Raw genomic sequence first — 15,142 nt, forward strand, 5'->3', positions numbered from 1 at the left:
GTGACTATAAGCGTCACAAAATGAACTGCTCAGAAATATTAACTTAAACTTGCAAGCTTTTATTCTGAAGGGCCTAGGAAAAGAGGAAGACGTATTTTGCTGACTTTAAGGTTATTCTTTTTTAACGGATGAAAACAGTCAAAAGTAGTTTGTCAGTCATATTTCCAAACCGAAGACAAAAACAAATGCACAAAACAAAATACATGTAATTATAATTTGAAACTCACGACACAGGCTCGTTTCCACCTACAGCGCCACCTCCTGTGGAAACGGTGAATTGCGGCCCAACCGTGAGCGGGGAAGCTACCTCTAGCGAGTTCGTTTGCTGCTAGCCGGCTAACTTGCTAAACAAAAGTAAACAAGTGTGTGGGATGTCATGAAATACAAACGCTGGACAAAGTAACTTTTCAGCTATGAAGGAAGATAAAGAAAATACTCGACCGAAGGAGAGAAAAGTGGAAATAAAGTGCGAAGATGCGGAAAAGACGGAGAAACCCAAGGAAAAGAAAGAGACGATGACAAAGGTATAACTTGCTAGCTATGTTAGCTAAGGTTGCTATAAGTTGTCAGTTACAGATACTAATAGTTTCATGAAACAACTGGATGTTTTTGGCTAGCTGTGTTTTGTCAAATATAACTTGTATATTCTACTTTGAAATTTTTATAGGTACTTGAAGCCAGGCAAACTGTCACATTATTAACCCAAACTTTAAGTCAGTGTTAGCCATTTGTGCCCTCCTTTTCCCAGTCTGATTGTTCTCCCATCTAAATATCTTTATCTGCCGAATAATATTTATCCAGATTGTGATCAGACGATTACCACCAAGTCTGACCAAGGAAGAGCTGGAGGAGCAATTACAGCCTCTCCCAGAGGTGGACTACCTGGAGTTTTTCTCCAACGACACCAGGTGAATTGACAAAAAGATGTTTCACCATCTACAAAACGTTACCAGTCACTCTCACTAATAGTTTAACCTGACATGAGTCATCTGTCCATTCAGCCTTTATCCACACCTCTTCGCAAGGGCTTACATCAATTTCAAAAATCAAGAGGATATAGTTCTCTTCAGAGATCGATTTGATGGATATGTGTTCATCGACAACAGAGGTATGAAGAGTACACATTTATAGCTACATATACAAACCTATGAAGGGTCTCGGACACAAGTTGAGGCTTCATGCTTGTCCACATGATGTCTTTAAACAGGACAGGAGTATCCTGCTGTTGTAGAGTTTGCACCTTTCCAAAAGACTGCCAAGAAAAGGAGTAAGAAAAAGGATGCGAAATGTGGAACAATTGTGGAAGGTAAAGATGATGTCATTGTGTGTCTGATGTGCCAGTATAAAGGAAAAGTGAGATTTGGTTGATTCAGTTTGGTTGGACTTTCTTTTTCTTTTTAGTAACCAACTGACATTTGCTGCTGTTTGTGAACATTTGTGGATAATATTTGCACTTGGCATCTGAGTCACCTCAGATATCCTGGATTACTGCTAGTGGTTGTCTTAGTAAAATATTGTGTGAAAGGACAGTTGCTCTCAAGCTGATGGTTTTGCCTAATCTGAAAATTCTAATTCAATCAAGTATAGATTTAAAAATACTTAGCACCATGTAAAGCTCCAGAGAAACAGTCAGCAGGAACATGTCTTTATTTGGTTGTTCTGAATGTTCTTTCAGATCCTGAATACAAGAAGTTTCTGGAAAATTACAACAGAGATGAAGAAAAGTTGGCATCAACACCTGAGACCCTGTTGGAAGAGCTTGAGGCAAAATCAAAGGAACTTGTCGGTAGGTGAACTGTCTTTTTTCAGTAAAAAGTCCACGTGAAACATCATTGAATATATTTTTAAAAAGCAGCAGACATATTGCTGGAGATATGAATTCAATTTTATACCTTTTTCTCCCGTCAAGCTAAAAAAACAACTCCTTTACTGGACTTCCTGAAGAATAAACAGGTAAATAAGTACTGTGACACAACAGTGTGTTTTTCTAGTTAGAAATGTTTCATTGCATGGTGAAGATTGACCTCATGTCCTGTTTTAATGCTGTTCAGAGAATCAGGGAGGAAAAGAAAGAAGAGAGGAGAAGAAGGGAGATTGAACGGAAGCGTCTGCGTGATGAGGAGCGTCGTAAGTGGAGGGAGGAGGAGAGAAGGAAGCGCAAAGAGGCTGAGAAGATGAAGAGACCCGAGAAACAGCAAGACAAAGACAAGGACCAAATTAAAGAAGAACCAAAAATTAAGGTGTGTGCTGCAGTGGATTGAAACAGTTTAAAACAGTGTGTAATTTCCTATCACTATAATGTCATAATGTCTTTAATTTCAACCATGTAGCTCCTGAAGAAGCCAGACAGAGGAGAAGATGCTGATTCTGAGAAGCCCAAGGAAAAGGCCAAGAAACCAGACAAGGCAAATAAAGAGGACAGATCCATGGGCAGTGCTGATCTGAAGAAGCGTCAGAACATTGAAAATAAGGAGGATCGAGGAAGGAAGTGAGTTACTTGTGTAATTTTTGTATTTGAAAACACAGTGCTCACTTTGAACAGAATGTTTAAAGATGATTTGTGCTTTACACACAGAACGGATGAACACGGGCGAAAGGAGTTCAGGGAGCGTGACGCAGATCGAGACAGAGAGTACGACCGAGAGCGGGAGAAGGAGCGGCGACAGAGGGAGAAGGAGCGCATCAGGCGACAGGACGAAGATCGGCGGAGAAGGAAAGAACGGCAGGATGGGGAGAACTCGTGCAGGAAGCGGGAGGAGGACGTTAAAAAAGAAAAAGAGCGTCCCTTGGAGAAGAAAAAGGGTGAAAATGTTGGAGACTCGTCTCACTCTGAGAGGCCAGAGAGGCCTGCCAAAGACAAGAAGGATGACAGTGGTAAAAGAGAGCGGCTGCGAAACAAGGTAATGACTCTAGCCTTTCAAATCAGTTTCTCACAAGCCTGTTTCAGTATTTCTGAGAGTGTTGTTTCATTGCACCAGGACCGGCCAGCTATACAGCTGTACCAGCCAGGTGCCAGAAGCCGCAATCGAACTGCAGGAGGAGGAGGAGGAGGAGGAGGAGCCGAATCCAACTCTGCAGACAGGAAGCCAGATACTAAGGCCGAGAAAGTGGTTGACAAAGGAGATGATTGAGCATATTTCTGCTTATGGCATTTTAAGTCCGGTGAGGAGAGGGGAAACAGGCCTGTGAGGCTCAGGGCAGCGATGTGACGCCTCAGGGCAACATGCACTGCAGTTCAAGCAGGGCTGCATCCAGCTCTCCCAGTCTCAGAGGCAGAGATGTGACTGTGGAGCCTCTTAGTGCCTAAATGTGACCCACTTTAGTTTTATTTGTTAGGAAAGTTAACAGTAACCTCTGGGAAGAGTTTGGCTGTAGGGCACATTAGATGAAGCCAAAGCTTTCTTGGACCACTGAACTCAAAGTGACCTTATTTCAGTATTGTTTCTCTGATGTAAAGTGTTGCACACACTGCAAGCATTGGCTTTAAACGTGTTCATCCATATCACACGCTGGAAGTATGAAATGCTTTACAGGTGTTTAACTTCCCAGTTACTTAATATGTCAACATTGCCAAGTTCATCCATGGTCTTTGTTCTTTGTCTTGCGTGAGATTTCTGTTGTAACATTGGCATTTTCAGTTTGATGTGCACACATGGAAATGACATCTTACTCTGCCTGGAGAGCTAGACAATCCAAATGTATGTGCAGAACTTAAACGAAAACTTTTCCTGGTCTGTAACTCTGAAATAGTTGTAGAGTTACAGGCACAACATACTGAGCGACACTGTCTCTACTAACCTGCTTTGCGATCATGTGCTTTGTTGCATTCATACAGTGACTGAGGAGAAACAGCCATTTCTGACTAGACTGCCATGTGACAGCCATGCCTGCATGCAGCCTTCAATCTGAGTGAACAACCTGTGGCCTTCGCCCTTTTCTAATCTGAAACTCTCCTTAAATATGAATGTGTGACGCGCTAAAGTGAATACAGCACGAGGACATGTCACTGCTGGCGATGCTAACATACAGTAGCCACTTGTGACTGGAAATAAAAGAGGTCTTTGCTTAAGTGTCTTTTGTTCTCTTGACTCATTAGTAGTTTCGTATAGGTTTATTCTCAGTTTTTTTTTCTATTCCACCATTTAATTAGACAGGGTAGGCCAAATTATCTGAAACTAGATTTGAATTCTTGTCCAAGAGCTGCCAGGAGTGGGACAGATGCTGCTGTCCTGCCACTACTGACTTTCTTAGGAGCATGTATCATTTGAGCACGAGGTAGGGACCCTCAACAAGATGACCACTACATTTCCTTCTAATACAGACCCTGCTTTATCTCGTGTTGCTCTTCTGTGGTGCATATTCCTAACAAATTAGCAGTTAGCAAAATAACCAAAACTAATTGGCATGTGGTGAACTTTGGGCTTTCAGGGTTCCTCAGAGTATTAATTTGATATTTTTAGTGTCCATATATCACAATGGGAAATAGGACTCAGAGTCAGAGGGGGTTGGCTAGTGGCAGAGGTGGAAGCTGTGCTTCGGAGTAATGCTGAGATGTAAAATAGTCTGATACAAGAAAATGTCCTGCATTCAGAGTTAAGGTCAAAGTGTTATTTTATGCAATAACATGTAAGCTGTGGTTTAATATTGTAGCTGGTGGAGGTGGAGTCAATTCAACAACTTAAATATTGTTTTACAGTTTCATTCATAGCAATATGTCGTTTTTATTAGCGTTTTGTATGTAAAATCTTTGTCTGGAAAGTAACTTGCAGACTAAGTACAGCTGTCAGATAAATGTAGTAGAATCATCAGAACAATTCCCCTTCAAATATAGAGGAGTATAAGTAGCATCAAATAAAAATACTCAAGTAAATTAAAGACAGCTCAAAATTGTACATAAGAACTAAACAGTATATATGATGTAATTTTTCTTGCAAATGAGGAATCCCAGAGCCTCAGAAAGCACACAATTCCAGCACCTGATATACTTCAGCCGCCTGAGATGAACGTCAAAACAAGAAGCCTCCACGTGGTGTCGCTGTTTGGTGCGCGCTTATTGGATAAAGAAGCAACGTCACTTCCTTCTCTCTCTTCGACCGCCGCCATAGTCGGGAAAGGACTGTGGAGAAAATGGTAAATACACAATCTTCAAACATCTATGTGTGCTGTCTCCGTAGACCAACTCCGATACATTAAACGATGAATAAATGTGTCAGTGGTACCTCACAAGTCTGTATGTTGTGTAAGAGAATGGAAAATTAGCATATTAAAGCTTCTCAACGATGCTAGCCGGTACCGAATCCGTTGCACTGCGCATGTTAGCCTTCAACTTCCTTGGCAGCTGCTAGCCTGCTCACTTTTACGTTGTAAAAGCGTGAAGTCTGTTCGTTTGAAGATGCGGACACGCAGCGTTAGATAGAAAGGTTTGTTGACGTGGTGTTAATGGTGCTTTTCTGTCGCTTCTAGTCATCCCACAAGACATTCAGGATCAAGCGCTTCCTCGCCAAGAAGCAGAAACAGAACAGGCCCATTCCTCAGTGGATCAGAATGAAGACCGGCAATAAGATCAGGTGAGCTCACAGTGTGTTCAATATTGTAAGGTGAGGCTACTGTATGTTATAAACTTGCTGCATCTACATTTGGACATAACGAATTGGTTTTAAGGTCGAAATTGAAGCCTAGCAGTTCACTCCTGTTTACACTTGTTTGCCATTTTATTAGGTACACCTAGCTTGTGTTCACTTATAGGTAAGATACTCACAGATACTCCTCAGATGGGAGATTCAGACTTGACTGCAACAGACTATCAATTGAAATCAAATATTATGTAAGTACAAGTCTTTGCAGAATTTGCCAGACACTGAGTAATGTTTGGCTGTGTATTACACTTCATACCTCCAACTCCAGTCTCTTCAGCTCCACTAAGTGCTCCATGTATTCACCCACGTACACTCAGGTGCCAGTTTATTAAGAACATCTACTTAAAACTAATGCCAAGTCCTGCAATGAATCCCACCTCCATGAATGTTAAAATGGCCTGTTTCTGTTGAGACTGTGTTAGAGAGGCATTGTGTCATCTTGTCATTGTAAGAAACTGTAGGCCTGCGGTGCTGTTGTATTGTCCTGTGTCATACTGAGATGTGTTAAGTCGAAAAGTAAAGTGTATTGGAAACACCATAGCATAATGTCGTATATTTTAACAGCCCCACAAATTACAGCCTCCATAAATACCTCAAAATGAAAATCTTAACATTTCATGAGGGTAGGATTTCTTGCAGGGCTGTTGGGGAGACCTAATAAACTGGCAGTCATGTGTATGTACAAAGCTTCAGTCATGGCCTGCTGTGTTTACCTCTGTTGAAACTTAACTTGAAAGAAAAAAAAAAAAAAGTAAAATTGCATTCAAAAGAGAGCTGGGTGTGTGTTCTGAGGTTTTAAATTGCACTTTAGTACTGCGCTTTGTTGTTGAGCAGTCTCTCAGCTTTCTCTATCGGTATCATTAAGTGCAGAGATGTTTGACTGGCTGACTAATGCAGGGAAAAGCATGAACTCCATGTCACTTAAAGCAGGTCTGCAATTGCAGCACTTTGTTGCGGTAGAGTGCTGTCATTAACCCTGCTGAGAGCATCTTTCTGCTATAGAGGATGTGTTCCTGCTCACTGTTGAGGTGATGAGGAAACTCTGTGGCTGAACATTGTACTGTTTGTCCAAGCGGCTGATACGCCCACTAAATTGCTGTCCTGAAGGATTTCCCTGGTAGTCATTTCTGAAATTAGTATGGCCTGGAACGATTCCCATATTTGCCACAGAGATTTAGTGCCAGTGGAAAGGGATTATGCCTTTAATTGTTTCTCCAGAGGAGGTTTCCCAAGACCATTTCAAAACCTTCTACACTGATTAAAAGGAATCTAGTTGTGTGTCTAGTTGCAGTGATCGGCTATGTTGACTGTGGCATGTGTTGTAAGTTCATGGCTTCTGAAATGGGAAATGAACAGATTTTGCATAGTTTCAACTGAACCCTTGAACCTGCTCTTAATTTGACTGTTATTTGAATGAGGAGATTGGTATGATTAGTGTCTGGACTACCCAGTTGGTGTTTATGTCTGAGTAAATAAGTAGAACACCATTAACACGGGACCAGGAGGAAACCTAAAACCATTAAAGCTTAGAAATACATTTTCTTAGCCTAGCAGTAAAGAGGTGACTTCTCAATGGTGCATGATATGCATGAATTGCACAACCAGCAGACTACAGGGGTGATTTCTACAAGCTGAATAGTCTGCTTTGTTGTGACTATGGAAAACACACCATGCAAACTGTGCAGCTCATGATGCAGAGCAACTTTTAGTCTCTTAAAATGTCAGTTCAACTCTATGTAGTTGCCACAATGTCAGAATAAGCATCCCTCTTTTGGTCAGGCGAATAGTAACCTTTTCATTTTAATGCATGATGTATTTCTACTCGGGAATTTAAATTTGTGATTTTGTTTACTTCCATTGCATACGAGCATTTCCTGTTGGTGTTGTCCACCAATAAATGAGTCAGTAAATGAGTCTGAGATAATCCATCTACAGATAAATTACAGAATTTAAGGACCTAATACAAGCTTTCTTACATTTTACTGGAATGAGGCAACATTTTTGGTGTACAAAATTATCTTTTCAGTCTTTCTAGTTTTTATTGTAGGTTCATAATGTCTTAAATCTGCTTGTCTTTTCTTGTGACCAGAGTATCTCAGGATATCTCTGCCTTTAGGGGATTTCTTCAAATTGGGCACAAAAATTCACTTGATCTCAAGGATGAACTGACAAAGGTCACTGTGACCTCACACAAAAACATTTTTGGCCATAACTCAGGAATTAATATGCTAATTATGACAGAATCTTACACAAAGGTCTCATAGGATAAAATGAAGTGATGACATTGTATATCCAAAAGGTCAACCTCACTGTTACACGTTTGACAAAGACATTATTCAACACCATCACTCATGAAGAGAAGGGCAGATTGTGGCCATATTTCACATTTGGTCAGATACTGAATATGTGACACTAATCTTGGGTGTCCACCTTGAAACTATGGTGATAGTGGAGATCTTCTATGCTGCCGGTGTGTCTGAAGCATCCATGTTTAGAATTTGTAGCTTCTCTGCTGCAGCAGCAGCAGCAGCATCCATATTTGAAGCATTGTTGTCCTCCACAAAGTCATTGCTTTTGTTGATACTGAGCTTCAGGTGATTTTTACATTTCATGTGTGACAAAATTAATAATTATAGTTTTGTCATTGTGAAAAGTCTAAATGTTCAATCTTGACACATTTGTTTCAATGTTGAAATTCAGGTACAACTCCAAGAGGAGACACTGGAGGAGGACTAAGCTCGGCCTGTAAACATGAGGATCCACGGATCCCAGTGTCCCTCCATCCCAACATCTGCCAGGACCCCAGCTGCTGGGCCTGACCACGTGGAGGGAACCATGTTATCCAGAGCAGCAGACCTTTTGTACAGATACTCTGGTTATGCCCATGTTTGACAATAAAAGATCTGTGATCAAACTTGAAATGATGCTGTTTGGCTTTTTTCCCCTCAAAGTGTAGCTGAGCAATATCCACTGACCGGCTGAGAGTTTTTCTGAGGCAAACCAAACATCACATGGGGAGGGGTTATGCTGACACAGCGCTGCAGAAAGGCAAACACTCAGAAGGGGGTTTCAGTCGCTTGACCACATGGCAAACACGTCAGAAGTTCGGTTTCATGGAAGATTGTGGTTATTTTTAGTTTAGCGGGATTTTGAGCCCGGGCTTTGTCGTATGTGCCAAAGAGAGCACATACTCAAGAAGCCTAATCCAGCTGAAAGACAAACCGAAACGTTTACTTAAAATGTTAATAACCGGGGGAGAAAGTTTGCCACGTCAGCAACCATCAGCTTTTGAGATGACACAGCAGAGAAGCAGAACTGGGTCAGCAGCAAGAAGAGTTCAGAAAATGCTCATTTAATACAGTGTTTTTTTATCACAGGTAGACTCATTGAAAGTTGATGTAAATGAGTTTACTGACAGTACTTTTCAACAAGATGACTTTCTAGGAATCCTTGATTGATATTGATATTGATACTGTGATAATCCTGGAGAAATAGTGCAGTAGAGACCCCTTAATCTGTAACTATGTCCACTTGGTGACCCCCTTATAAGCTCTGGCCGCAGTGTGGACATGAGATACAAGCATTCGTTTTAAGTCTCAGATTGTTTGATTCTCAGGACTGAAGAGGTGAAGGAATCAAGTGTTTGACAGGGAGAGCAGACATTTATCCCTGTGGCCATCACTGTTAATTTCTGCCTGTTCTTCGATCCTTAAAACCTCATTTTCATAAAACAAGCAGAAATTCTGGAAGGACAGAGGGAATTTCAGTGCGTTAGAAATCAACTTGCTTTTAAGAACTAGAAACTAGCATTTCTTTCTTGAAAGAGCAAAGCAGCTTTCAGCTTGACAATGAAGGGGGAAAAAATACTTGATAAAAAAAATACTTAAACTGATTTACAGTGCAAAAACGGAGAAACATCCCCCTGCACTGGTAGAAATGTAAGGAGTCAAGTTGCAAGCAAAAATAACTTGGTAAGATTTCCGCAGTGACCTCTTTGAAGGTTAGGAACCACAAATATGTTGACCTGAATGTGCAAAAATGCACACATTTGAAGGGTTGTGTCATAATCACTCATGTTTTGTTTCCAAGAAATGAAAACGAGGATAGCAGCTTCCTCACAGACCCAAACCTCCTGCTGCCCCCCCTCTTAGTCCGGTCAAAGGAGTTCACCTCATCTGTCTCTCCTTCATCGACCTCATGAAATGCGGTCACGTTCATCGCGCCAGCGCTGTTGTTGTTGACGTTTCTGTTGGCATTTTGCGCACAGCCGTGTCTGTGCTCATCATCCCAGGTCCCCAGCAGCTCCTTCATCTCCAGCGGGGCGTCTCCCTTCAGATATTGCCAGGCTCTTCTCCCGTTGTAGTCCATGGCATCGACGTTGGCACCGAATGCTCCGACCAGCAGCTTGATGACCATGTACTGCCGGTGCATGCTGGCCACATGCAGCGGGGTGAGCCCGCCGCTGCCCCGCACGTTCACGTTCACAGGTATCCCCGCACGCTCTGCGTGCCGCAGAAGTTTGAGCAGAGTCTCGTCCTGTCCTCTCTTGGCCAGCCAGTGCAGCACTGAGTATCCGCTGATGAAATCCCTCCTAGTTAGCAGATGAGGGTCCTCGGAGATGAACTCCAGAATGGTTTCATAGTTCCCCTCCACCGCAGAAAGCATCCACGCGTGCTCCATCGGGTACAGAGCCCAGTCTGCGTCCTGCTCGGACACACTGGAAGTTTGTGAGGACAGCACACTGCTAAACCCGCTGTGTGAGGGGTTGCTCAAAAGCAATTCTTTGAAGTATTTTTTCCGCATAGCAGGTGTGAGCGACACTCTCTCCGGAGCCTCTCTCTGAAGTCCTCCCGCTGCGGAGCCGTCGCTGACTTCCAGCTGCCTCTGCAGCCTCGACCTACGCTGCAAAGCGCTGGGCATGACCTGCATGCCATATCTGGAGAGTCGCTCCACAACGGTGCCCTGTCTGGACGTCCTGCTGCCGTGGGCGTCGGTATTGCTGACAGCTGGTTCGGATCCAGTTGAGCCACATCCAGCATCATCCGATCTGCTCGCATGCATGCTGCTTGGCTCCCCGCACGCCGAGTTCAAGGCTACTTCCCTTTATTTAGACAACACCCCAGAGATATCAGTGTCGAATTATAAACTGGGAACGGGTTTCCTCCACTCCACTGGACTCATTCCCTCTGTCATGGGCGGAAAGAGTTTATTTTTAATCTGTATAAACACGTCAAAAACATTTCGGAAATGCACAAGGACGCCGTTTTAAGCGTCTTAAGTGCGAACACGCCAAGTTCCTCATTTTGCAAGCAAGTTAGAATATGTTCAAATTAATGCTTCATCCCATAACCTCTTAAATATTGTTTGTTTTGCTCATCATTTGTAACCGACGGCTTCCCACGAACGTTACTCACCTGTTCTGTGTCCAAAGCGCACACCGACTCACGTTAGCGCACGCTGCTCTTCTTCTCCACCGACCATTAACCTTTGAGCGCCAAAGTCCCTGTTAAATAATTACTCAGAGGCTAATTAATTGGAGAGGGATTGCTATTTTGAGGATTTAGTCCAACCACTGAGCTATAGATTCAAGTCGGCATTCTTCCTTTCCTTTACAAGAGGAAACGAGACAAAGTTCATTCTCATCTCTGCCAAACCAATGACGAGATTCCTTCACATGTGACCACTGATGGACTTCAAAGCAGGAAGTAAGACAGTGGATACTTCCCACATACTTTCACAGCTTGTCACTAATTACCAGAGGTGGAACAAGTACTCAGATACCACATTGTGGAAATACCACGTGACAAGAAAAACCCTGCATTCAAATGCTCAATTATGTAAAGGGACAAAAGTGCCATCAATTATACTTAAGACAAAAGTAGGAGTACTCTATGCAGAAAGGCCAGCTACAGAATAATGATTATAATTAGTCATGCCCTAATGGATATAGCACTTTAGTACTCCAGCTGGAAAAGGTGGGGCTTATTTTAAGTACTTTATCTCCTGGGTAGCTTATGAAATTCCACCCAGAGGTCAATTAAGTTTTGTCTTAAACTATCATAAATCAGTTTTTGTATTATTAATCTGAACATGCAATGTCTGTAAATGTAGTGGAGTGGAGGTATAAAGTAGCAGACAATAGAAATACTGAAGGTACAAGTACCTCAAAATAGTACTCAAGCAGAGCAATAGTCATCTCTTCACTGCCAATTGCAAACTGGCAGTGAGATACAAGCAAATAAAAGACAGCAGTGAAAGACAAAACTTTATTTGAGTAAAAATGTAATCAGAACAAAAACATGCATTAACATTCAGTCAGTAAAGGATTCTGGAGGAAGTTCAATGGTCAGCTCATCAAGTGTTTGAAGAAATGCATCCAGCTCTGAGCGATAATCTGGGAAGGGGGAAATAGAGTAGACTTAATGATACAGGAGGCAAATGATACTTGTGCCCCATACTTTGTGGTTACAGGTGCCAGACAATTGTGACTTATGTGGTGCTGCAGGTTGTTTTCAGATCTGGTCTGTAAATTTGGCCACCATTCAAAATCAGATAAAAACAACTCACTCACTAGACTTGTTAGTCCACGTAAAAAGGTACAGTGGGCTAAGCAGAATTTCTGTTATTGTGATCACAGCATTGAAAAGTCTTGCACCATTAAAACCTTCTGCTTCATTACAGTTGAGCAATATGATGACAAACCATGAGACAAAATAATCAAGCAACATAATTTACTGTACCTTTCATATCTGATCATTATAGACAAATGTTGGAAATCAATGAGGATTATATTATGGCAAAGCAGAATGTTTATTATTTCATCAATGTGACAAAGTATGTTGATTTGTCAAGTATTTAACAGTCATTTATAACAGTAGATAGTACATGTCCTGACAGGAAAAATGACCTCTACTGAGAATATTTTCTCTTTACTGAAACACGGACTGATGCTTTATTAGATACAGATTTCAAGTCCAAACAGTAAGTGTGAATGCAGCCCTCATAGGAGCTGGTTACCTGAACGTTTTGGCATCTTTACAGGTGACAGGGTTGGGAGTGGAGCAAGCATTTCCAGGTCATCCTCACACAAACATGGAGTTTGTGGGAAACAGGCCAGTCCAGACAGAGCTAAGCCACTCAGAGGAATCAAATCCTCAGGTACGCTGTACTTCTCAAACTCTGGAAAAATATGCCAAAAGTCATGTTTTTAAAAATACTTTTAAAACATTGAGGGAAAAAGAGCCACATCGTGGGTGAATGAGGATGGTACATGAGTCAATATCGTATTTGGCAAAACAAATAAGCCTCAGTGGGTTGAGTCTTGGGGAGAATAAATCATTCGTGGAATCAGAGGAAGCAAAGATAATGAGATGCTGCAGTGGGATTTACAAACAAAATGTCATTTTTGATGAATTCAGCATTTTACCTCCAAATCCCACACCTGAAATGTGATCATATAGCTGATGTCATAGTTACCTAGTGGGTCATAAGGGATGAACTTCTCAATTTCTGGATATTCCTCCACTTTGGTATGAGGAGGATGTTTGACTTTAGTTTCCTGTGTGTAACAAAATGCTGCATTAGTACATGTTTTATCTGAGGCACAGCTCAAACAGGTGGCATTATGGACTGATGTTACTTTTAGATTGTAACTCTGTCATGGTTTATTCCAACCTGTGCCTTTAGAAGTTGCTTTTCTTGTACGTTGACAGCAGGGGTTGAAAGTTTTTTGTTGACAGGAGCAAAAGCCTTACGACCAGACGGCAAAGGCGTATTAAAGGTTTTGCCAGTCATTGGAGATTTCAAGAGTTTCTCTGGTGGGGGAAAAAAAAGAAGAGGTTGATACAAATTTCCACACAGACCAAGATTACTGCTAGAAGAAAAATCTGAGAACAATGTGAACATTTCCATACCAGGAGCAGACTGAAGCCGCTGTCGCATCTTCAGAGTAGGTGGATGAAGACGTGCATTTTCTTGCTCTGCAAAGACTATGTTGGCCATCACTTCTGAAACCACAATCTGATATTAACCACTGCAGCACATTACAATCCATCACCACGGATGAGACCTTTCTCTGGCAGAAATTTGACACTTGACATTTTGTCAGGCATAATGGCTGTATGCCAGCAATATCTGTCAGTCACAGGGCCCTGGTAGTGTGCATACAGACGCATGGGACACTTTAATAGAGAATTTTAAGTAATTAATCAGCAGAAAAAAGCAACTGTTGATATAATTGAAGCAAAAAAACGTGAAATATTCTCTGGTTTCCTTGTCCTATGACAGTGAACTTAATAACTTTGGGCTAGTTCTAATAGCCACTATTGATAGCTAGCCTGTGTTTACTCAGCATCTGACACTAACCAGTGAAGCTAACAGTAAAGTGCACTGCAGCTAATAGCTAATCTGGCAGTGTTACAGTACTTCAGAGTTGTGTCCATTAATGAAATGACACTGGTCCTCTGCTAGCTAGCTCCCAAACTGTAGAAATACAGTTATGATTCAGCTTGCTGTCTTCCTGTCTTGATCCCGAATTTGATTTAACGTTAGCACATTCACACTTCACCGTTGTTTTGTTGTTCTGTCATTAGCAGAATGTAATTAAAATATGTGTTAGATATTTGTTTGTCGAGGCAACGAGTTAAAGAAACGTTCAACAAAATCCGTGTGACCTTTCCAAACAATGTTCGGAACCTTTGTTGACTGTGAGCCAGCTAGCATCTTACTGCTAACGTCTGTTTAGCAGTTTCGTTACCATTAGCAAGCTAAAGTACAACAACTTCATGTTAGCTTAATTGGGTCAAGTTACTCAGCTTGTGAAGTAACGTTATTAAGGATACGGATGGAAATTCAAAATATTACCGCATGGCACTTAGCTGAGAGACAAAACGTTTTCGTCAATGTTAGTTTAAAACTCACTGGATATTGGCTAAGCGAACTGAAAAATGAACGTAGAGCCGTGTTAGCGTTAACGTTACCTCGGTCAGTTGTGCTAAACGCCACTGGTTACTCTCTTCTTCTCACACCAGAAGGTTGTTATGATCTAAAATTTCATTTTGACGGACCGCGGCTCCTTTTTAAATTCACTGCCTTCGTCCGATTGGTCGCTGCAGCGCGCAGGACTTGAATGGGCGTTTCCAATAATATATTACCATCAAATTTATCATTACTTGCACAAATAACTTACACCATATATACATATACATTATGATACGACCGAAACACCGAGATATTAAGTAAGTACCTATAGTTTATCTACGATGATGATTTATTTTTTTCTATTCAGAGATGTAACAGTTAGCTACCATAGTCCGCCATACTTCTCTCCTCATAAGTGTATTTATGACTACAATTAATATTTTGAAGTCATATCCAGACATCAGTAATACAGTAATATATAATCTCTCTACGTAGCTTTTCCGTTTGTTTGTAACGTTCATTGACTGCGGTTCACTTCCATTCGCACTGGACGAAACCATGAAGGCTTCCTGTGGGGAAGCTCAGTT

General features: G+C 41.6%; 4 protein-coding genes and 1 non-coding gene across 6 annotated transcripts; 3 read left to right on the forward strand and 2 right to left on the reverse strand.

Moving 5' to 3' along the window:
* Nucleotides 1-274: 274 nt before the first annotated feature.
* Nucleotides 275-4,072, forward strand: upf3b (UPF3B regulator of nonsense mediated mRNA decay). The gene is made up of 10 exons (XM_076738373.1): nt 275-524; nt 802-908; nt 1,002-1,108; nt 1,208-1,306; nt 1,676-1,786; nt 1,910-1,953; nt 2,052-2,240; nt 2,331-2,488; nt 2,576-2,900; nt 2,979-4,072. Exons 1-10 carry the CDS (start codon nt 414-416, stop codon nt 3,129-3,131), a joined length of 1,404 nt encoding a protein of 467 aa, XP_076594488.1. The 5' UTR covers nt 275-413; the 3' UTR covers nt 3,132-4,072.
* Nucleotides 4,073-5,044: 972 nt separating this feature from the next.
* rpl39 (ribosomal protein L39) lies at nt 5,045-8,557 on the forward strand. The gene is made up of 3 exons (XM_076739818.1): nt 5,045-5,130; nt 5,464-5,567; nt 8,337-8,557. Exons 1-3 carry the CDS (start codon nt 5,128-5,130, stop codon nt 8,383-8,385), a joined length of 156 nt encoding a protein of 51 aa, XP_076595933.1. The 5' UTR covers nt 5,045-5,127; the 3' UTR covers nt 8,386-8,557.
* LOC143326350 (small nucleolar RNA SNORA69) lies at nt 6,560-6,693 on the forward strand. Its single transcript, XR_013077625.1, has one exon. It is a non-coding gene; the product is annotated as a small nucleolar RNA SNORA69 (small nucleolar RNA).
* A 410-nt stretch (nt 8,558-8,967) lies between the features above and the next one.
* On the reverse strand, nt 8,968-11,170 carry sowahd (sosondowah ankyrin repeat domain family d). Its single transcript, XM_076739817.1, has 2 exons — nt 11,051-11,170; nt 8,968-10,822 (listed from the first exon to the last, which is right to left on the reverse strand). The coding sequence occupies exon 2, from the start codon at nt 10,695-10,697 to the stop codon at nt 9,708-9,710; it is 990 nt and encodes a 329-aa protein (XP_076595932.1). The 5' UTR covers nt 10,698-10,822; nt 11,051-11,170; the 3' UTR covers nt 8,968-9,707.
* A 719-nt stretch (nt 11,171-11,889) lies between these two features.
* On the reverse strand, nt 11,890-14,750 carry pttg1 (PTTG1 regulator of sister chromatid separation, securin). Of its 2 annotated transcripts, none has more exons than XM_076739590.1 (6): nt 14,615-14,750; nt 13,550-13,639; nt 13,311-13,450; nt 13,113-13,194; nt 12,654-12,815; nt 11,890-12,030 (listed from the first exon to the last, which is right to left on the reverse strand). In XM_076739590.1, the coding sequence occupies exons 2-6, from the start codon at nt 13,635-13,637 to the stop codon at nt 11,948-11,950; spliced, it is 555 nt and encodes a 184-aa protein (XP_076595705.1). In that variant the 5' UTR covers nt 13,638-13,639; nt 14,615-14,750; the 3' UTR covers nt 11,890-11,947. The 2 variants fall into 2 exon arrangements, with proteins under 2 accessions (XP_076595705.1, XP_076595704.1); XM_076739589.1 differs by having other exon boundaries at nt 13,550-13,642; nt 14,615-14,723.
* Between the last annotated feature and the right edge of the window lie 392 nt (nt 14,751-15,142).

Source organism: Chaetodon auriga, chromosome 9, assembly GCF_051107435.1.
Source record: "Chaetodon auriga isolate fChaAug3 chromosome 9, fChaAug3.hap1, whole genome shotgun sequence".
Classification (NCBI taxonomy): Eukaryota; Metazoa; Chordata; class Actinopteri; order Chaetodontiformes; family Chaetodontidae; genus Chaetodon; species Chaetodon auriga.